This window comes from Porites lutea, chromosome 4 (assembly GCF_958299795.1).
Source record: "Porites lutea chromosome 4, jaPorLute2.1, whole genome shotgun sequence".
NCBI classification, from domain to species: Eukaryota; Metazoa; Cnidaria; class Anthozoa; order Scleractinia; family Poritidae; genus Porites; species Porites lutea.
Genome location: NC_133204.1, coordinates 42,244,555 through 42,266,830, shown reverse-complemented (window position 1 = coordinate 42,266,830; position 22,276 = coordinate 42,244,555). Strand labels below are relative to the sequence as shown.

Sequence of the window (22,276 nt, the reverse complement as noted above, 5' to 3'; positions counted from 1 at the left end):
AGTTTGTCTTGCCAAACATAACAGACTACTTTACACTACATGTCCCACAAGTTTTAATAGTCTTATCTGTAAACAATTATTATGTTATTTTTCCATAATAATCAATCAGACATTTTCCATAATCGAGGATCACATCAGTTATGGTTTTCCATCAGTGATCCACAAACCACTAGCTGAAAATGATAGCTTGAATTGTCCCCCACAAAATTAATTCACAGGCATGAGATTGAAGTTTCAAATCCACAAGCATGAGATTCATGCCTAAACTTTTACTGTAAGAGTTGTCAGGAATATCTGAATGGTCAGAACTAGTCTGAGGAAGCTTTTCTCAAGCTTCTAATTTGTACAGAAAAATTAAACAGACTGCATGTGCCACAATAGCAATTTACAAACACTGAAATAGAGTGACCAAGTCAAGGAAGTAACAATAATATTTTATTCCAAACTTTAAAACCAAAAATAGTCATTGCATGCAGAAATTACAACAACAAAAGCTATACACTATTAAACTCTAACTCTTTTAGCATCTTTTGACTGTAAGATGATTTAACTTATGTGTGTACTTACTTGTTTTGACATTTTATGTAAAAAGTGATAATAACTTTAATATAATATTTGAACAATAATATATTATATTATTGTTTAAATGACACGTTTTAGAGATCTTAATCCTAGATACCTTTCAATTTGATTTGATTATTACGAATATAAAAGCACAAAAATTTTGAAGATGGCTAGCATGACATTACAGGTCCTCAATGTATGAATCTTCTCATCACAATTAATCATTTTCATGCTTTCAAATTTCAGTGAATCTCTACTTCCAGTTGAGTTTGGAAACCTCAAAAATTGTGCCATGATTTATACACTCTTATTGTTTACTTGCATAGAAAATTTGCTCTTAACAGGTAAGTGTGCGCAAATTCCTACTAGCTGCTACTGTAAGGAAAACATTGAATGGGTAGATGGAAAATGAATGCACGTTAACTTACTGAAATCTATATGAGTCCTATAGTTTTTTGTTCTCAATGAATAATCAAGGATTTAAAAATATATAATAAAAATTATACTGCATAAGACTTTCATAATACAGTGAAACCTGTATTAAGCGGACACTCTTGGGGAATGCTGTAGTGTCCACTTAATACAGGGTGTCTGCCTAATATAGGTTTCGATAGATAAAGTCATATGAGGTGTCAAATGCCATTTAAACTGAACAGTGGAAAGGTTAAGAATACTCCCAGAGATTTTGAGGATATACGTTTGCATTAATTTCTTTATCAAAGTGGACCAGTTGATCATAATACCATAAACATAGATTGCAACTCAAATTTGAAGAAATCAGATGAGTGAAACAAGCTCTATACATTGCAAACAAAACGAAATAGGAAAGACTAATCAAGTCAAGTTTTTTAATGTAAAAATAGAAAAATTTGTGGGTGGCAATTCCAGGCCATCTTTGCATTTCCGGTGTCAGGCATGTTGGGTGGTGGCATTTGATTACAAGTGTCCGTTTAATTCGGGTTGGTAACAATAGAAATGACCATTTCAGGTACTTTTTAGGTGTCTGCGTCCGCTTAATAGAGGTGTCTGCTTAATAAAGGTTTTATTTTAAGCAAATAAGGGAAGTAAATTTTGGGACTTCGGCTACTGTCCGCATAATAGAGGGTGTCTGCTTAATACGGTGTCCGCTTAATACAGGTTTCACTGTACCAGCTGGGAATCAATAATTTCAAGAAGTGCCTAATTTATATTTAATATAAATTTGGTAAAATAACATCTTATGTTAACCACTTTTCTATTGCCTCATCAAACACTTTCTTTGTTCCATGCCAATGGGTGTGGTTTACTCCTGAAAAAGTGTAGCGATGAAGTGATCCTCTTTCATCCAAACTGCGCAGGCCAAATGTATCTTCAAGATATATCTAAATAACATTACATGCAAAATACAACTTACTATTAATAAAGTACATGAAAAGATTGGACCTTACATATAGGGGAGTATTACATTAAACATTCAGACTTTTGAGTTTTTTGTTTCTTAGTTGTTTCCTTTTACAAACATTTGTTTTTATTATTATTAATATTGAGATGGACTAAGACATAAATCACTGAAAGAAATTTTTCATTTAGAGTAAAATAAACCAAAACAATAATTTTATCTGTTTAAATTTTATATGGCATACTTGGATAATATTAATAAGTACCTCTCCTCAAGTAAATACCCCCAATTTATTGTGAACTTGAAATAAGCACCTCAGTTTTAATTCAAGCACTGACTAACAGTACTATTACCTCAGGTTTAGTAACTTTTGGCTAATATTAGTGATTACCTTAGTTTGGCTATTGAATTATTGATGTCAAACATTAAATGAATATATATATTCATACTTATCTAACAAGTCATGCTAACCTGTTGCTTCGTCATGTCCACCACTGTCAAGTTCATGTTATAAAAGCAAAATTGGCTGAAAAATAAGATAATACACAACTAATTCCATCAGGAATTTCAAGGCCTATGTTAGAAATACAAACAATAGCCCTGTTCAGGGCTTGAGAAAACCTGGAAATCTAGCTTGTCCTTTGGGTAAGCAGCTTGCACTTAAATTTTGCTTGCACCGGGGCCACTTCTTGCTCGTCTTACTGCTAGTTAATTATTTCATTAGGGGATGACTTACCTGGCCCATTGGGCAAGTATTAGCTTTCAAAGTTACTTGCCAAGCAAGGAAATCTACTTGTCCCAAACTACCAGGCAGTAATGGATGGGACTTTCTTCTGAGCCCTACCTGTTCCCTCCTCCCTTATTATAATCATTGTGGAGAAGGAGTCGAACTGACTTTAATTTAAAGGGTAAACGACATTTCAAAAACCCAAGGTTACTCTATCCATGAGCAAACGCTGCAAATACAGTCTATCAGTCAGTCACGACCAACTAAAATCTCCCCTTGTCCAAAAAAATTCAGGACATAATCACTGGAAAGATCAATGACCCTAGACACTCATTTTATAGCTGAAGATTTGCATGGTACTTTAAGAAATTTGAAATCAACATTATTTGATCCAAAAATGTTTCAGTTTTGTCTGACTGAAATGGTGGCATGATCAAACATTATCCCTTCTAACATTGTTAGCCGGCTGAGATACTGTAACCTGCCACTTATAATCCCTGAGCTTATACAACTTCCCAAGGGGTTTAAGGAGGGCATGGAGGGGCTTGTATCTGAATTGAAAAAGTGCTATATAATAAAAGCTACATATTTTTTGTGAAAGCGGATCAAAAAACATTTTGCAATTCCTGCTGTTTTTTAATAAAGCTTTAAAACATGAGCTAGTAGGGGGCATATATCCAGGGAACTTATATGTGGCAATAATATTATGGTATGTCTTATGCACTTATATACTATTGAGAACCTACAAAAATGTGGTACCAGCAAATTTATGCACTTTACCTGGACTGCCATGGTGTAATGACACCATCATCGGGTCCTCCAATCAGGACTAAGTTCTTGATCCGCAAAAAATTATCCTTGAATCTTTTACTATCTGAATAAATGAAACGATTGATTCACAGTCATCATTCAAGATTACCTGTCATTAAAACTAGTGATAACCAAAGGTTACAGAAAGCGGGCAACATCAATCGAAGGTCAAAACGCTTCTGCTCCAGTGCTGTGCTTTGCGCAAGTTTCACGTGATAGGTGGTCAAAACATGCGTGATCAGATTACAAGTGATAGAAGGTCCTAAAACATGAGTGATCAAATTGCCTTTGGTGCATTCCATTCATTCTTAGTGGAAGTACAAACAAAAACAGGCTACATACATGCGACACACAAATAATAGCAACCTGGAGAATTAGGATTGCGGGCTCCTCTTGTCGCCAGCAATTATCATTCATGAGCTTTCTGTCTTTAAACTAATAAATCATGTGTGTGGGTAAGTATCACCTTTTTACCTAGCATGGAGGAGTGTGTGGTTGAGCAGTTAACACCTCAATCTCCGGATGTGGGGGTCTGGGATTCAAGCCTCGCTGGTCGCATTGTTTCCTTAGACAAGAAACTTTACTCCACTTTGTGTGTCTTCACCCAAGTGTATAAATGGATACCAGTGACATACTGCTGGGGGGTAACCCTGCGATGGACTAGCATCCCATCCAGGAGGGAGTAGCAATACTCCTCGGCATGTTTCATGCTAAGGAAACTGGGATAAGCTCTGGCCATTTGGGCCTTTGGCTTGTGTACACCTTTACCTTTTACCTCTTTACCTACCATGAAAAGGTGATAAATCTAGAGGAAATGCACCCTGGTAGCGTATATCTAAAAAATGTCACAGTGAATAAGTATAGATCTATTAACTTCATTCGTACCTGTGACATTGAAAAACTTTGAAGCATTGTTATTATTCACCACTGGCAAGAAGACATTGTACTCATAATTCTTGTCCTCATGATATGGATCTGTTGTAAAAAAAATGTATTGTCACTGTAATGGCTAATCTGCTTTCTTAGATTGAACATCTTAGTTGTGAGATGAAAGGATACAAACACTATTGTAAGTGCGTCATGATTACTATCATTCTCTCCCTGTCAGTTAGGCTTTTCAAGGATAGTCACCAGTGAAACAGAAACAGATTTTATGCATTTTAAGGCCAGCTCAGTTTATCATTAAATTTTGCATTCTTACCATTCCAATAGTTTGCCAGAGAAAATTTGTTTTGAAAATAGTTTGTGTAGAAGAATCTGAAAAATAAAACAAATTGGAACATTCTCTCATAGAGACACAATACATTTAATTATGTTTGGTATAATTTCCAAAAGATATGGATTGTTGTTGTACTGAGTTAAAATTAATATTTACATGGAACAGGAACTTACAAGTAAAGGTCCTTTCTGGCTGCTGGAGGAAGGTAAGGCTTTAGATAGCTGGTATCTAAAAACAGGATATTGTGTCTTTAATTAGTAATGCAAATATATATAACAATAACATGTATTTCAAAACAGCCCAAGAGTACTTTAGTTTTAAGTTGTGTTTTAACCATAGCAGGATTAGCTCATTTGGTAAAGCGCTTGATTGCAGAGCAGGAGGTTGTGGGTTCCATTCCCTGTGCAGAATCAATACTCAGGGTCTTAGCATAACTGAGAAAACAAGGTGCCACCTTTGCCCTGCAAACAGATCTATAGACCTTCACATGGCTTGGATGACCACATAAAATGGTGGTTCCGTCTAGATCTGCAGTAGGAGATGTAAAAATAGTGTTATCTTGTTTTTTTTCATTCAATTTCTTTGTAACTTCCTAACTACAACTAACCTCCATATTGTCCCATTTGAGGGCTTGAGAGTGAGATGAAACTATCAACATTGTGATCATCCATGGTCTCTAGGATAGCACGAGCTGTAATTCCACCTTAAAATAGAAAAAGAGCAAGTTGTATGAAAAAAGTGTTAGTGAATTTCATAAAACAGGTAACATTTTCCGTGGCTGTATACATGACCACTCTTAAAAGCCCCTTTAAAATGTTGCTATATGGCTATGTTATAAGTCAAAGTAAAATTCAGATTATCAGATTGAGGCATGATTCTTACTTCAAACTGGCTATGTTGTTAGCACATTGGCCTTGAAATCCGGAGGCCCCGAGTTCAAGTCCCACCCTGACTGCTAGCTGGTTTTATTCTCAGCTGTCCTGAGTTGAAATCCTCAGGGATTCGTATAGAGTCTTGAATTCTTGCAAAAGTCGTGAAATTTGACCAGCAATTTTTCAGACCTGGAAATTGTCTGGAAAATAGAGATAAAGTCTGGAAAAATGGTAAAAAGTCTCGAGGTTTTTTTTTCAAAGATACAATAAGTGCTTTTACAGGTGAATTTTTTTTTTCATCTTATTCAATCTTGACCATATGTTTGCAGTGCATCATGAAAAAAGCTTTGTTCCTGCTTTTTTAGGGTCTATATTGATCACCTATTGACAACCTTGAGTCTGGAAAAAAAATTGTTTGGGAAAAAAGTCTTGAATTTTGGATCCAAAAATCTGTACAAACCCTCAATCCTTGGCCAAGCATGTAAATAGCCTGCAACTGGCTTGCCTCCTACCAGTTGGGATTCTTAAATCTTACAGGGGTGAGGGGCACTTCTCCAGACCTGGAGTTAAGACGGGCCGTCTATGGAAAACAATTTTTCTTAGGCTTCTGGGCCTCTGTTTGTTTTAAAAAAAGAGGGGGCCTGGGCTCTCCCCTAGATCCACTACTGATAGAATACTTTGCAGGTTACTGAATAGCCAGGTTATATTTTTAGTAGTTATTTTAGTATTTATAAATGTACATCTATCAGCAAACCACATAACCAGCAGTTTCAAATTGTGCTTTTATTACTGAATAAAAGCTATGTGCAAGTAGCACAAGTGAATGGTACTGTATTCTGCAGTTACCCCAATTTCAGATCGAAAGCAGTGTGCAAAGAAAGTAGTGTCTGATAGCCCAGGGCTAGTGGATTTTGCTATGGGGCTAGTGAATTCTGTTATTAACTTGCCCGATGGGCAAGAACTGTGAAATCAATCTGCTCATCAAAACGTTTTGTGGGCTAGTTGAAATGATGTTTGGGCTAGTAAATGTTAGCTTCAGCTTGCCCGAATGGCAAGCTGTAAAAATGACTTCCTTTGCATCCTGGAAAGTGAAATGAACAAAATCAATGTCCAGCGTCTCGCTGGACCCGGAAGTGCTAAGTTCAAGCGCGGCGCTGGCGTTGGGTGAATTTGTAACAAGGCCATCAGATGCTCAAAATCTCTACCCACGGAATGCAAAAAGTCAACTGGTCAACTTTATAAAACACTTATGATGTTACTTTCCCTCGCCATTGTTTTCCCGAAAATATAGCAATATCTTGGTAGAGTGCTGACATATTTTATTTTATATTTTTCTGCGAGAAGGGAATCCAAGATAATTCAATGCAATTATTTGCCTATCCATGTAGTACCATAATACCTTGAGAGAATCCAATAATGTGAACTCCATCTTTTGCTTCTCGCATGACGGATCGAACCACTTCGGTCATATTAGGTACTTGCTTCCACAACGGAGTAAAACTTTCCAGCTCCTCATACAACTTTATGAGCGTGATACTGGTTCCTGGGTGTGCCTGCGTTATAAAAGTTGCTAGATCTCCCATGTCCGACGCATGATCGAGAATTCCATGAATAATTATCACTGGCTTATAGCAGAAACTTTTGGACACAAACAAAAACATCAGAGTCACGATGAAGTTCGCCATTTTGCATTTGGGACGGTTTTGGACTCGTTTGGCTCAGCTGATTTTAGAAGGTCGCTGATTGGCTTCATTGAATAGACTGACACAAACAAACCAATCAGAAACCTCGTTTTATTTGGGAAGAACCCTTGCCTTCCCATGATAGTTAGTGGGCGATTTGGCGCCAACTTCAAGCAAAATGGCGGCGTCCACTGGATTTACAATTATTACTGCGTAACTTTTATTTTTCATGAATATAGCGTCATGGACGAAAGGATTATTCGTTTGTGTGAAGAAAACAATGTGACCTCTCTCGTTCAGGCTCTTTCATCACTGAAAAGTCAAAAGGTAAGAATGTTGCAGCGGTAGATGTCAGTGTTGTGGAATACCGATTTTTCGAACCCTACAAAGCTTAAAAGCTTAAAAGAGAAATGAAAATGGGTTCGGAAAGGGGGTGTTCGAAAAATCGATGGTGGCATTGAGTCACTCCTGTTTTACCGTAGTGTTGTCTTATTAGAACCAAGAAGGCCTCAGACAGCAACGGTATTTATTATAGCACTGACCTGCATGTTAAAACAAAACAAAACCACAGAAAACCAATAAGCTTACTGTAAGTAAGCTCAATTTTATTGATTTACAAGTGATTGTAGTAATTGCAAGCGAGTGTCTTTTTTTTCCTACTATTAACTATTTACTTATGTATCGGTCAAATCGAAGCTTCAACATGCCCCCCCCCCCCCCCCCCCCGGGCAACCCCCCGGACATTTGACTTTTTTGAAAATTATTGTTCAAATCCCCCCTACCCGGGCCAAAATGCCGTTCAAATGCCCCACACTAGGGTCAAATGCCCCCACCCCAAGGACATTTAACAGGCAAAAAAATGACAGAAGGACAGCGGAAACGCCTTCAGTTGTCGAACAAAATCTTTATAAATATAACAAAAACTGAGCAACACAGTTAGCGTATTTACTAAGAACAAAAGTCTTGTGCAAAGCGGCAGAAATCCCTGCTACAAGGTCACTGCATGCTCAGCTTTTCTTCGTCATGCAACATACAAAGCGTCCTATAAAAAAAGATCCCACCCATTGAGATTACTACATCATGACCATTTCACTGACATGCATCATCGCTCACCTTATTAATTTGCCTGCGTGCAGACGTCTCCTATTTCCTTTGTTGCACGCAACAAAGGAAATAGGAGACGTCCGCATGCAGGCAACTTATTAATTAATATACTTGCAGTATATAGGTCAAAGTAGTTGACCTTTTTATTTTATTTTATTTTATTTTATGTTGTTATATTGAATCGTCGGTATTGGTATTGTATTTCATTGTAACCACAACAATAAAATACATTCATACATTCAAAGCCTGAATCCTATATTAAAAATTTTAAAATTTAAATACTTCAAATACGGCACAAAGCTTGTTTAAGCCCTTTCCTCGCAGCCAATTGGCCACAAATAGCTCGCCACGCCAAAGATTTTACATGAAATCGAGGGTGCAGTTCAAATTCCCCACCCCTAAAGCATGGGGATCAAATTCCCCACCCCCTGGAAGACTCTGGTAATCAAATTCCCTCCTCCCCGGGACGGCAAAAGTGTCAAATGCCCGGGGTATGCCCGCGGGGGGGCATGTTGAAGCTTCGATTTGACCGATACATTAGCTGTGATTTTTTCAAGTGCTATTTATATTTTCATCATGTTCATATAAACAGGTTGTGGATCTTTTTGAGGCCAGAGCTTTAGAGGGAAGGGGTGAACCAGTTCCCTATCTTAAAGCTGTATTCAAAGGTTAGTAGGCCTGTAGCTTAGGGGGTGTTTACATGAGAAAACTCGCATCGGCGCGAGTTTCATATCGGCATGACTTTTTGAGTTTATATCATGATCATGGGTCATTTCTTATCTGGGTTATTTTAAGGTACACTTCATGTTGATAAAATACATGTGCAATTCAAAGTCGCAAACATTACGTATGCGCTACCCATTCCAGGCCGAATTCACACCGAAGATCGTGGTCGTTATGCATTTACGTGATACCGTTGTAAGATTTCGTACTGGAGTGAAATTCTCGCCCCGGTGCAACAACCAGGGTGAACTCAAGCCGGGGTGACTCGCACCGGCATGACATTTTGTGGTGGTATCATGTATAAAACAAATGTAGAGACATGACAGGGAACTGGAGTGAACTCGTGCCAGTGCAAAAGTCACCCTGGTTTCATGTAAACACCTCCTTATACTGTTAAAACATATTTCAAATTGTCATAGAGCAAGAGTTTTGCCTGCAATAGCACGCAATCTCGTTGGTTACTTCAAGGTCACATGACATATAATAATATATAACTCTGAGTGGGAAGATGGTGATTATATGTATATACATTTGAATATTAATCCTTGACAGTTATGCACAGCTTATTTTTTTTCTGTACTATAAGGTTCCCCCTGTGACACTAAAGTTGGTTTAGAAAGACGTACCATTGTGTTCAAGCATGCTGTTCAAGTACTTAATGATGGTGACGTTAGTAACAAGGTATTTACCACAAGATTGTACTTTGTAAAAAAATTTCAACCGAGTGTGCCCAACTGAAAATGCAGCCAACTGCCCCAAGATTTCCTTGCCTACTTGTCAAAATGGCGTCAAAAAAGCATGACAAGGTCTATGTAATGCTTTTGCTACCTACAACTAGCCATTCCAACACTTCATGTATTTCAATAATTCCATTGCCTCACTTTACAAATATCAACAGTCAAATAAAGGAAACAAGTTAAAAAAGACTAGGAGCACTTGAGCATGGAAACAGTGGTGGATGACTAGTTGTTTCACCTTTTTTGCCAGGTTGCTTCTGAGGTTGTGGGATTTTTGCTAATGGAGGTACTGTACAAAATTAAACAAACAGATAGTAACAGTAATATTTTCTTTATAAACTAAGGGCACTTTTCATTAATTTGTCAGAACTGACCGGCCAGACCATTCCCGTTGTAATGAGAATTTCACTTTTAATCAAAACTATCCAGCCAGATCAGTCAAATCCTAAATAATATACAAGAAAAAGTTGTTTTTTCAGCAAAACTCTTGGAAAAAGCCTATTTTATTGTCAAAATGACTGGTCCTTCATAGTTGGGCTAGCCAGTTTTGACTTTTGGAAACTGTCCTAAGAAGCTTACAAAGGCAGGTCACAAAAAATAATATTTGAAAGTGAATGAATGGCAGTACATTACATGTTCAGGGTGCAAAGGAAGTCAGTTTTACAGCTTGCCACTTGGACAAGCTGTAGCCTGTGTGTACTAGCCCAAGAGTTATTTTAACTGGCCCGAATAAATTTTCTGATGAGTAGGATTGTTCACAATTCTTCTGTAACTTGCAGTCCCCAAAACACTTCATTTACCAAGTTAAGAACGAGATTCACTAGCCCAATAACAAAATCCACCAGCCCGAGGCTTTTGGGCACTACGTTCTTTGCACACTGGACATACATGTACATTAGTAAGGAAAGTAGGGCCAAATAAGCTTTCCTTAGATTTAATCTCACCGTACTAAATAAATAACGATTTATAGGTAGCCCATCGACATTTTGGTTCTTTGTCTGCCATTCCTGGTTGAATTGGAGTCTGGAAATGTTGGTTTTTGAGGAGAAGGGAAAACCAGAGCACCCAGAGCAGGGTGCAAAGAAAGTCATCTTTTCAGCTTGCTATTCGGGCAAGCTGAAGCTAATATTTACTAGCCCAAACATTATTTCAACTAGCCCCAAAAACGTTTTGATGAGCAGATTGATTTCACAGTTCTTCTGTAATTTGAATTCCTTAAAAAACTTCACTTGCCCGTCAGGCAAGTTAAAAACAGAATTCACTAGCCCAATAGCAAAATCCACTAGTCCCGGGCTATCGGACACTACTTTCTTTGCACACTGAAAAGAAAAACCTCTCTGAGCAAAGAGCAACCCACATATGGTGTCAATGCCAGGATTTGAACCTAAGCCACATTCTCTGGGAGGCGAGCATTCTCACCACTGTGTTATCTTTGCTCTCCCATAGTGTGCTTTCGCATGTACAGAAAGAACTGTTGCAGAAGTAATACATGTTAAATAGTATCGAAAATATGATATTCCTATGTAATATTGTACAAATTGGATGTTAAGGCAGGGCTGTACTCTAACAGTGCCCGGTGGCACTTGTAGGTGCCTTACATTTGCTTTTCGGTAAGTAGGAAAAATTAGTTTTTACAATATAAAATAGTAAGACATTTACTGCCAGTTCAAAGAAGTACTACCAATAGTTGTGTGGCAAGTATGTCAACTGTGCCATTCTGTACAAAACAAAACAGTAACTGTTACTTTTTCTTTAAAACTTGTATCACTGTAATGTCAGACAACACAAAATTAAGGCAGTCTTACATTTGAGCAATTGTATGATTGTATCATTTTATAATCAGTGTCAGAAAAACTTGAAGTGACAAAATCTTTCTCTCATTCAATAGCTTGATGCGTTTCCTGGAAACATTCTTGCAGACTTAGCAGATGTGTTTATTAATGCCATTAAGAGTGGTTCCCTAAGCAATGGAAAGTAAGTAATAGTACTTGTTCACTGATAAGTTATATACAAACACAAAGATTGCTGTCAAGGAAAATGCCAGGTTATCAAAACTTTTTATCATTAGTAATATAACACTTGTGTCACAGTCGTTTTCCACAGAGCCATTTGTTTTTATGACATGTGGGACACACCCGTTGCCTCAGGCTTTAACTCTTTGAAGGATCAACAATCAGTTTGCTTGTCTTTAACCCTAAACAGATCACTGGAATTGTTTCCTAAAGTGCTGTCTGCTGTAGCAGCCAAGGACTCTATTCCAATGGTGGGAGGTAAGAAAATCAACTTTTTGAACAAGTGGAACAAGTGGTTCTTCAACAAACTAGGACCATTTGGCAAAAATCCATCAACACCACTAAAAAAAGCACCTTTATGTTAACATTCATAAACTTGCCAAGTTTGAAAGTGACAGATCTAAAACAAGCAAAGATATAGCTCCCCAAATTCCCCAAATTAAACGATGAATTTCCAGCCAGGACTCTATCTTCATTCTTTTTCCACAAATCACTCTCAATCTTGGCAGTTGGCTCTCTTTTTTAGGCTCTTCTAAGATAGCTGTGCATTGTTGATCTACAAGTTGGCAGATTATTTTGCTTAGAAATATTAAGTACATTCATTACCTGGCATTGTTTTTATTGTGTAGAATGTGGAGGTGAAATGGCAGGACAGGAGTATAAGAGACACCTACTTAACACTCTTTGCTCAAGCAGGTCAGTAGTTTGAATTTTGCTGTTGATATACAGTGCAAGCATTTTTCATTTATTTACTTGTCATTGAGAAAGTGGTGATGACTCTAGACTAAGGGAACGAAGGGGGTGAGTGTAATTTAGGTAAAAGAAATTCTAGAGCATATGTTGGGTTGTAGCACCCATATCTCCACTAGAACGAGGCCTGCAAATCATTTCTCTTTTTAAAGGGCCTTATGTCCAACCAGGTCACCATTGTGAAGATGAAATAATCAGCATATGTCATGAGCGTGAGACAAAGAAAAAAGTCTGAGTCCTCAACAGGGTTTGAACCTATGACCTCCCAAACACCGGGTGGGCGCTCTATCCACTGAGGTACGGAGAACTCATGAAGAGAGAGGCCATATACTTGGTTCTTATTGGAAATGCGTCCTGTATACTGCTAGGATCATTAATGTCGAGATCATACTGTATGGAGAAAGAATAAACCAAGTAAATTTGTTGGTCACACATTAAGCTGACTTTAATATTTTTTTATTTTCTTTTTATGAAGAAAGGTTAATTAATCCTTTGAAGTATCAAAAGTCAGCTTCAACTTGAAAATATTAGGTATTTGTGTCTAACTGAATTAGGATTTGACATCGTCTAATGATAGATTGCTATTTGCAGCTCTGAGATTTTAAAGTTGGAAAGTGAGAAAATTAATGTTTCTTATCACAAGCTCTGCCTTATTGAGCTGATTGGGTTCTGACATGAGAAACAATTTAGTGGAAAACATCTTCAGTTGTTATCTCATTTAATTTTCAGATGGGATCCTCAATGTGCCATACATCTAGCTGCCATTTTCAGGTAAATTTTTGTTTTTGTTAGTAGCTGTCCAAGTGACCTTAGGCTTTTGAATAAGACGAAAACAATGTGAGATAAATCAAGGTGTTTCTAATCTTAAATCAGATCCTCATCCATGGTTGTCCTCCTTTTTTTGTGCTGTTATCAGTGCAATTATTGGAAGTCATACACAGAGTTAGACATACTACTCATTAACCGAGAGAGAGGTCATTACAGGGAATTCTCAGACCAATGTATTGTATCGCTCAGTCAATACATCAAGGCTGATGTCCGAGATTTCCCTGTAATGACTGAATAAACGAGGTTAATAAGTTTTTTTTTTATTTGGCCTTTTCATTATGGACCTGAGTCTGCGATCAATTAAAATCAACAACTGGTCAGCGGATAACTTAAAAAAAAAACACACACAACACCTCAATGAGTTGTCGCTTGAGCCTGCTTTACAGTCAGGTGACACTGGCCAGTGGATGCTCTCTTTGACAGTTGTCATTTGACCATAACATGGATGTCCATAAGGATGTCCACTATCAAGTTAAGCACAAATTTTGTGTGCCTTGCACACCTAGCTAGTATGCCCGTTCACTACAAGAGAATAATGCCCAGCTGTCATAACAAGAAAACAGCGAATCAGAGCACGCATTCTATTGTAGCCATATAATAATATTCCTTGTTGTCTTTTAAGAACCCAGGCATCAGAAAAATATATCTCTAACTGCACCTTGATTTCCATTCTTTCTTGTTGATATTCTGAACCCTTTATCTAAAGTGCTAAAACATAAGTTCTCAGCATGCAGTCAGTATCAGTCAGCAGCAGATTCAGGTTGTCAAAGGGACTTGCCTTTATGCATTAACTATATCATATCTTAAGTAACTGCAAATAGGCATTGGTCTGACTCAGCTGGTTTTTGTTCATCCTTTGTATTAGGGATGTGCCAATGACTTCAGATGAACTGCGGTTTGTAATGGAAAAGATAATAAGGTTAGTGAGTGTTCAGTTTTGCACTTTTTTCTTTCTGGTATATTTGAGATTGTTGATGTCATGTGAAGAATCTGGATTAGACATATTCGATTGGAAAGTTAGGAGGGTTAAAGCTATTTTATGTTTGTTTGCAGACAGGACTACTATGTGTGAAATGGCCCTTAACTTGTGACATTCCTTTGCTAAATTTAATTTATTGTATCATAACAATGTCTTGATTTTTCATTTTTACTTTTCTGTAGGGCCATGAAGGACCTTGATTTTCAAGAGCTTCCTCCACTCGTCTATCAGTTATTGCTTCTCTCCACAAAGGTACGCAATCCTGTTTACTTGGGCAGTTACATGTAATTCTATTGCTTTGTTTTTCTGAAAACACCTTCTCTGTCTTTTTGATTTATAACATTCTTCATCAGGGCTAGTGATAAGCTTTTTTGCAATTGTAAGGCATGAATGTTCACCCATGTGTGTGCAATCTGTCAGATAACCAGTATAAGCACATAATGTTAGACAAGATTTGGTTTCTGGTATGTGCCTTGTGTCTTCCTGCTCATATTAGTGTTTGTTTGTATTATCCATAAGGGTCACAAACCGCTCATTCTGGAGGGAGTAACATCTTTTTTTAACAACTTGGATGAAACATGTCGCAAGGAGAACAAAGAGGATAGGTTGGTTATCTGTGAATCCTACTATTTTCTTTTCATTGGATTTCTGCTTGTAGTTTCCTTACTCTCTAGTATTACGGTTTTAGGGTTGATTTTTGTTGATGTTTGGCATTGCCATTGCAGCTCAGAAGTTCAGACCATGTCCAAAGACCAGCTGCGCCATATGGAAGGAACTGTAGTTCTTCACATAACATTTGCTGTAAAACAGGATCAGGACCTAGGAAAGGAGTTCATTAAATATTTAAAGGTATTGGCAAATGGATGGTTCCTAAAGGTACTATCCAGTAGTAAGTACACAACAATTATTGTATTTTGAAAAAGGGATAACATATTAGTGTTTTGTGCCTGTTACAATTATTGTAATAAGAATTGTTTGAAAAGTTACTTGCAGAGTCTTTATAGATGGACTTGCTTTGATTTTTACCATTTGCTCCTTTGATCTTTAAATGATTACAGGAGTATATGGTAAATGTCAAAACAACTCCATCTATATAGACTCTGCAAGTACCTTTTAGAATTCTTATGGCAATGTCCTCCTGCTCTTGCAGGACAAGGAATTGTTAGGTTTTGCACAAAATATTTATGTTGGTTGCTTTGAATTTCATGAGTTCAGAGCTCTTGTGCTTTCTGCCCTGTTTTTCTCAACCCAGCACAGCCTTGAAGTTTGATTATTCAGCCGTACTACTTTGTTCAGTATTTTCCACAATAAATTTGGGATTTTGTGATTTTTTGACGTTGCTATACACTCTTTTTAAGAAAACTCCCACTGAGTTCGAGAAGTATTACATAACAGTAATGTTGTTGGTCATTTACTGCCAAGATATTTTCAACCATAGGGTACATTGTATTTTAGGAAGTAAATCTATTTATTGTGTTCTGCACAGGCTCACCAAAGCTGCCCTGGTGTGGTACTGACTCCATTCAATATTGCATTAGCTCTCTCTATTGCTCAGATTCATAGATTTGAAGAAATGGTAAGGATTAACGCCATGCTAGCTTTTTTGTTCCCACTCTATTGAAACGTGACCAACAAATCTCAGTTTGTGACAAACATGATAAGATGCAGGCAAGAAATGGTAAACATGCCTGCAAATTCCATGTGGTTTAGCCTCTTGATTCTTGTCAAAAAACATCAGTTAGAATAGATTGCTTGAGGAAACAAAATATATTTGCTAACCAGTCTACTTCAATCACGTCAACCAGCAAAACATTACTATATTTAGTACACATTTTGAAATGTCAATGTACTTAAAAGATTTAAAACTACAATTATGACTATTATAAAATAAATTCTAAAAGTGCACAATGTGCAACATGTTTACTATTAATTTTATTCAAATATTAGATATTTGACTTTCTGAAGTCAGCTGTACTTAGAAGCTTCAAAGATGAAGAGAGAAGAAAGCAGTCAAAGTGGGTGCGAGGTGAGCTCCTTGTGCGCTGGTTTTGTGGCAGACTATTATATATTTCACCAAAGTGAAACCTACTGTGAAAGGTTTGAACCCAGGAGTCATTTCGTAAGTAGGTTGAGTGTGATCGTCCGGGTGGACGTAGCACATACTGCTGTTGACCTCGGAAATGTTTTGCCCTCAGTTTTCTTTGTAAGTGTGTCACTGTGTGTTTGACCTATTGTCAATGAGGCAAAGGTATTAATTTGGGATTCTGATCAGAACAAAATCTCATTTTATAAGTTTTGTACATGTGGCCCATTAATTTAGTTATGCAGAGAGCAGACTTGATATTTTAAGGGATGTATGGAAAAATTACCTTTGTTTAGTACATAAGCTTAACCCTTTAACCTCTAACAATGATCAGCCTTTTTTTGCTATTACGTTAGTGAAGACTCTGGCTGGCAAGAGGATTAATAATATGGAAGCAGTGAAGTAATCTTCTTTCCATTTTGAATATTTCATTTCTACCTCAGAAAATATCCCTGCATCTTCCTCTGTTCAGGATCAGGTACTGGAGACAGTTCAGAACAGGTAAAAGGTCAAATGACTGTGCTTGATTTTGTCGCTGTTAACCTGGTGTTACGTTTATTTAATTTTTTTTTTCATCTGAGAGATTCAAGTAAATTTATTACAATAATATTGCTCTGTGTGATTGTTCTACCATAGTTTGTTTAGCTGGGATCATGTGACTCAAGGGTTGGTGCAGCTGGGCTTCACTCTGATGGATGCATTTGGTCCCAAAATGTTTGGTAAATATTGTGGCACTTTGGTATTGACCAGACTACATTATAATGATGATTGTGGCGTTAAAACACTAACCTAACACTAACCTAAGGTCAAACTGTCAGCCAAATTTGGTGGACAGACCCTTACCTCATGCAGGGGACAGCTGTAGATGGAAGAGGTTTGCTGTGGCATAACTGTTGCTTTCTCAGGGCTGTTGTGGTAAACATCTTTGAGCAAAAATTACAAGGTCTAAGGTATAAGATCACAATAGTACTAAAAGTATTTTATGTCTGTCAGTGACTTGTGTTTTGTGCTCTCTTGTAGATTCTACAACCTCACCAAATCTGTCTCCAACACAACACTCGTACAAGCTTGGATCCTCCATTCTGCTTGATACTTTCAAGGTAGATTCTGTACCGCTGTAGATTTTATACTGCAGCCTGGCAAGCTCAGTTGGGAGAATGCCAGTCTGCTTAGTGGAAGGTTGCGGGTTCAAACCTCAGCTGGACCAACACTTTAACACAGGGTCTTTAAGTAACTGAAAAGAAAGAGCTCCCTTTGTAATGACATCTGCAAACAGTTTGACTTTCTATTCTTCTCAAATAAGGATGAAAAAACGTAGGTCCCATCTCACAGCGCTTTCACTTATCTGGTTCTTGTGGGACGTAAAAGAACCCACACCATTGTTCAAAAAGAGTAGGGGACTTAGACCCAATTGGTGTGGGCAACCTTTCCTGGGTTGGGTGGGTTATCTGTAAGGAGAGACCTTAATTCAGCAATAATCTCATGATCCTCCTTCAGGTGTCGTAATGGCTACCTGTAAACAGTGTATGTATATTATAAGTTGGAGCCAAGAGACACTTTTATTGAGTAAATTGTGAATGTGACCTGCCAATGTTTATAGACAATGAAAAATAATGACAATAAATCTGTATGTTTTTACACACCTTTTCAGTTTTCTTTGAGCTCTTTATTGTTATTTTTTTCAGGCTCATGAAATGGTCCGATCTGAAATTCTTCAACAAATCCTTAACAGAGTGATTACTAAGGCAACTACACCAGTCAATCACTACATTGGTAAGAGAAAATTCTGTACAATAAAACGTTACACTTTAATGGACACTGGTGTGCTTTACTAGGCAGTTAAGTTCTGAGTGTATAATATTGAGAAGGATAGGACTGGGATGTCACAGAAGTTGTATAGTTTGGAAATAAAAGGTGTATATGTTGTGGTTCAATATTATCCTTGGTTTAAATTTTATTTTCCTTTGTTTAAAACTCATTATCATACATTACCACACCCAGAAACAAAGGAAAACAAAATTTAATCCAAGGATAAAGTTGAGCCACAACATATAAACATGGGGTGAGTTCGCTAAATTGAAAAGTCCTTCCTGGTGATTTATCAGGGCTTTGAATAAGTTTTTAAACATAGGGGTACATTTATCCCATATGTGATAAGCCATTCTTCATCACTTTCTGAAATAATACTGTAAGGGACTTCATGGTGGTTGCTTTGAGCTTGATAGTGTTTGAAAAGGTTCAGGCATTGTAATGTCTCTTTCAGATCTCCTAGCCAGCACTGTTTCTTCAGCACCACATGTGTTACTGGAATCAATGCCAAGGGTAACAACCAGTAAATTTGAAGTACTTTATTACATAATTAATAGAAACAGTGAAAAAATCGCAGTTGTGAGAGTCCATCTTGACAATTCTTCAAATAAGATCATGGAAAGTGCCAGTCAATAACCCCACAATCTCGTTTGTTTCTTTTTATTCTTTTATTATGTTTTTTAGGCCTTCACAAACTCTGGAAATACTATCAATATTGCTTTTCAGAAAAACATTATTTTGTATGTTGAAAAATTTTTTGGCAAGACGAGAACTTGCAGAAGTACTGCAACAGAACATAAACTCTGAATTTTTGTGCATCATTACTCCAAGTGAAAAAGTCAGCATTGTACCATTTGGGCTGTCAAAAGCACCTGCAAATTTCAGTTGCTAATTTTGTTTTTGACATACAAAACCCTTTTTTATTTTGTATGTTGAAGAATTTTGCATGAGACAAGAATTTGCAGACCTACCGCAAAACAAAAATGTCAGAGAATTTTTCGTGCATCATTGCTGTTAGTCAAAAAACCAGCATTGTACCATTTGGACTAACAAATGCACCTGTAACGTTTCAGCAGCTAATTGTATCAGGTTGCTGGTTCTGAAGTCTTAAAGTTAGTAGATAACCTCCAAAACCATGACCAGCAAAAATAAAGCAAATCAATAGCTGCTCTGCACCCTCCATGTTTCAGTGGCCTCTGAAAGGGGTTCTGAACTTGTCAGTTCAGCTATGGATTACTTTGAATATCATGAGTAGTAAAAAAATAAGACAAGGCAATACCTGTTATTCAGTCTTGTCTAAGAAATGTTTTTCAACCAATGTGTTTTCCAGGTTAAAGAAGCTCTGGACTATCTGTCCTTTTTACCCCCAAAATCTGCTGAAGGGTTTCTCAAAGCAATCCAGGTACAGTTTAGAGTTCTTTCTTTTCAATGTTCATATTTCTATCAAGAGTGAAAAATTAACTGGCACTCTTTTTGGTGATGCCAATGCATCTTGTGCTACGCTTCATTATCCAGTAAATATTTCTGATCATTGTTTATCTTGTACAAAATGTAAAGGTTTTTTTCTTTACAGCCTCTGTTAAAGATCAGTTTATCCCTACGTGATTCACTTATTCTTGTGTTACGAAAGGCAATGTTCTCAAGGTAACAGTCAAATTACTATCCCTTCAATTATACCATTTTGCATCAGTTAATGAAATGTATTACAATGAACCTCATAACATTCTTGGGCATGTCTGCTCTTTATGAGGGATTGAAATAGGGGTGACTGTGATTACACTAAGCCGCTAATGACTTTGTAAAATTTTCACAGGCAAGTTGATGCACGTAAGATTGCAGTAACAGGATTTCTTCTCATTCTTAAGAATTTCAAGGTACAAGCTGTAATGAGTATATAACTGCCAAAGAGAATAGCTAATCTCCTTATTATGTGGTTCATATTCTTGTGCGTCTTTTGAAAGTGAAGGGAATACAGGAAAATGTTTTGTTTGAGGCCTACATGCTTATCATCCGAATGATATTTCTTATACAAAATATTTGATGGTTGAATACGTGGGGAACGTTTATTTTTATTATAGAGGGGATCTTTGGAGGATATCTCTGAGGGGTTATTTTTCCATCACAGCTAGAAACAACATTTTTGAGAGTTCTTAATTCTGTGGAGTCTTCCCATATGAGCAAATAGCTTAGTAACAGATGTGAAACCTTGCAGATTTTAGGAGGAGGTATATCTTCTAGTCAACCGGCCAGCCAATTGAGTCAAACACTATCACATTCTAGTCAAATCCAAGTGGATGTCCATGTCAGAAGCAGTGGAGTGGGCAATGAGGCTCTGTGTTTGGAGATACTAGGTGAATATAGCACTTGAAAATTTATTTATCAGACAAGAGGTATGGCATCTGCGAGGAAATTCGTCAGTAGCCAATGCAACTTCATACTATTAACCTCTGTCAATGCAGCCTGGCATTAGGTTATTTCCTTTTGACCTGGGTCAGCTTAGAGCAAACCTTCTCACCTAGTGAACATGAAGTTAAGAGCAATTCCATCAAATGGCCATTGATCAAAGTACAGTAAACCCGTTGTTTAACCAGTATAGAAAGTGTTTTGGGTAAAGTAAACTGATATATAGCTAAGGAGAGCTATTAGTCAGTCACTGAAGACATTTAGTTGTACAAGTTATTAGAACCCTGCCATGGTGGTTCCATGTTAATTCTTATTGTTGGTGTTTTCTGCTTAAGGAAACCTACGTCGATGTTTGACTCAACAAGCATACGTCAGGGTGCAATTGTATGAGGTATAGTCTGCAAACATTACAATTTCCATATAACCATTTGTACAAATTTTTATATACAGCAACCGTATGCTTCGGTAATTATCTATCTTTTTTATCTTCCAAATGTTTCACTGATTTCACCAAATGTAGACGATATTGAAGTCAAATACCTTTCTAGTTTCAGTACAATGGCTGTGATTGAACAATAATTTCAAAAAGAGCCAGAAATTCATTTCATTTTCGTTTGAATTGTGGTAAAATTACTAATAAATAGCATATGCAAGTCATTGTAACTATAAACTGGAATGTTTTCTGTCGGTGTTATTTTCTCTTTTTGTTCGTTCCAGGGTTTGTTCCATGTGCTTTATAGAAACCCTCAGCTACAGCAGCCAATTTTAGACATGTTCTTCAACCAGGTACAACGCATTTTCTTTTTGTTTTGTAGATACCATTACTTCTTTTGCATTCGGTTATCTTTTTGTCTGCTTAAAGCTGTGTCGTAGGATTAGACTTTCAATCCGCCTTATATACGTAATAGCTAAGCTATTTCAAGAGGAATTTGTGGTAAGGATAGGCATTCTGACGAGGTATATGGCTGGCCTTCAACTTAGAGGTAGATGCTAGAAAGTGCATGGTCTTGCCCTTAATCTGGCGTTTCCATTTGGGCTGACAAGCGCACCTACTGTATTTCAATGACTACAAGTAATAGTGTTGGCCATGTATGTTGCAAACACCATAGAGTGTGTTGTAATTGCATCCTTAAGAGTGATTGGATACTAAGATGTATGTCAGTGACATTTCCTTGATTCTTTGCATATCAAACGTCCATCCAATGACAGTTTTATTGGCATGCCTGTGACAAAAACCTAACAACTGCTTTAATATATTATTTTATCACAGTTTCAGAGGTATGTTGAATCTGATGAAGATGTAAATCCTCCTATCAAATTAGAGCCGTGCCTTTCAGCTGCAGGTGATCAAGTTTACCTCACAGAACCACTGGTATGTTCTTAAATTTTTACTCCTTTTTATTCTCAAGAATAGTGTTTCTTATTTTGGTTGTTTACATTACTGTTAGGCCCACTTGCTGTGTTACCTTCTACATTCAATGGCAAAGTGCATTGAAAGTTTCAACCAGGAGGAGGATGAGCGGAATGGTGAGTGTGTTTCTAATCTTGACCTTTCGTTTTAGCACAGTGCCAGAGCGTCTGGACTAGTCACCAAGT

At 37.2% G+C, this 22,276-nt stretch overlaps 2 protein-coding genes across 2 annotated transcripts in view; one reads left to right on the top strand and one right to left on the bottom strand.

Annotated features, from left to right (window-relative positions):
- Positions 1-517: 517 nt before the first annotated feature.
- LOC140933663 (lysosomal thioesterase PPT2-A-like) lies at positions 518-7,379 on the bottom strand. Its single transcript, XM_073383267.1, has 8 exons — positions 6,970-7,379; positions 5,306-5,401; positions 4,872-4,926; positions 4,681-4,736; positions 4,365-4,454; positions 3,450-3,543; positions 2,414-2,468; positions 518-1,925 (listed from the first exon to the last, which is right to left on the bottom strand). The coding sequence occupies exons 1-8, from the start codon at positions 7,253-7,255 to the stop codon at positions 1,782-1,784; spliced, it is 876 nt and encodes a 291-aa protein (XP_073239368.1). The 5' UTR covers positions 7,256-7,379; the 3' UTR covers positions 518-1,781.
- Positions 7,380-7,463: 84 nt separating this feature from the next.
- Positions 7,464-22,276, top strand: part of LOC140933662 (Fanconi anemia group I protein-like) — a 31,461-nt gene continuing 16,648 nt past the window's right edge. The window contains exons 1-27 of the mRNA XM_073383266.1: positions 7,464-7,579; positions 8,949-9,024; positions 9,666-9,760; positions 10,067-10,102; positions 11,705-11,790; positions 12,019-12,086; positions 12,458-12,524; positions 13,308-13,349; positions 14,272-14,325; positions 14,568-14,637; positions 14,905-14,990; positions 15,111-15,234; positions 15,872-15,961; positions 16,333-16,411; positions 16,912-16,969; positions 17,105-17,187; positions 17,489-17,568; positions 18,154-18,241; positions 18,732-18,790; positions 19,608-19,679; positions 19,851-19,921; positions 20,091-20,151; positions 20,490-20,628; positions 21,016-21,071; positions 21,398-21,466; positions 21,951-22,052; positions 22,129-22,207. Of these exons, the coding sequence (XP_073239367.1) occupies positions 7,496-7,579; positions 8,949-9,024; positions 9,666-9,760; positions 10,067-10,102; positions 11,705-11,790; positions 12,019-12,086; positions 12,458-12,524; positions 13,308-13,349; positions 14,272-14,325; positions 14,568-14,637; positions 14,905-14,990; positions 15,111-15,234; positions 15,872-15,961; positions 16,333-16,411; positions 16,912-16,969; positions 17,105-17,187; positions 17,489-17,568; positions 18,154-18,241; positions 18,732-18,790; positions 19,608-19,679; positions 19,851-19,921; positions 20,091-20,151; positions 20,490-20,628; positions 21,016-21,071; positions 21,398-21,466; positions 21,951-22,052; positions 22,129-22,207 (2,074 nt within the window). The 5' untranslated portion in view covers positions 7,464-7,495. The remainder of the gene's footprint in view (positions 7,580-8,948; positions 9,025-9,665; positions 9,761-10,066; positions 10,103-11,704; positions 11,791-12,018; positions 12,087-12,457; positions 12,525-13,307; positions 13,350-14,271; positions 14,326-14,567; positions 14,638-14,904; positions 14,991-15,110; positions 15,235-15,871; positions 15,962-16,332; positions 16,412-16,911; positions 16,970-17,104; positions 17,188-17,488; positions 17,569-18,153; positions 18,242-18,731; positions 18,791-19,607; positions 19,680-19,850; positions 19,922-20,090; positions 20,152-20,489; positions 20,629-21,015; positions 21,072-21,397; positions 21,467-21,950; positions 22,053-22,128; positions 22,208-22,276) is intronic.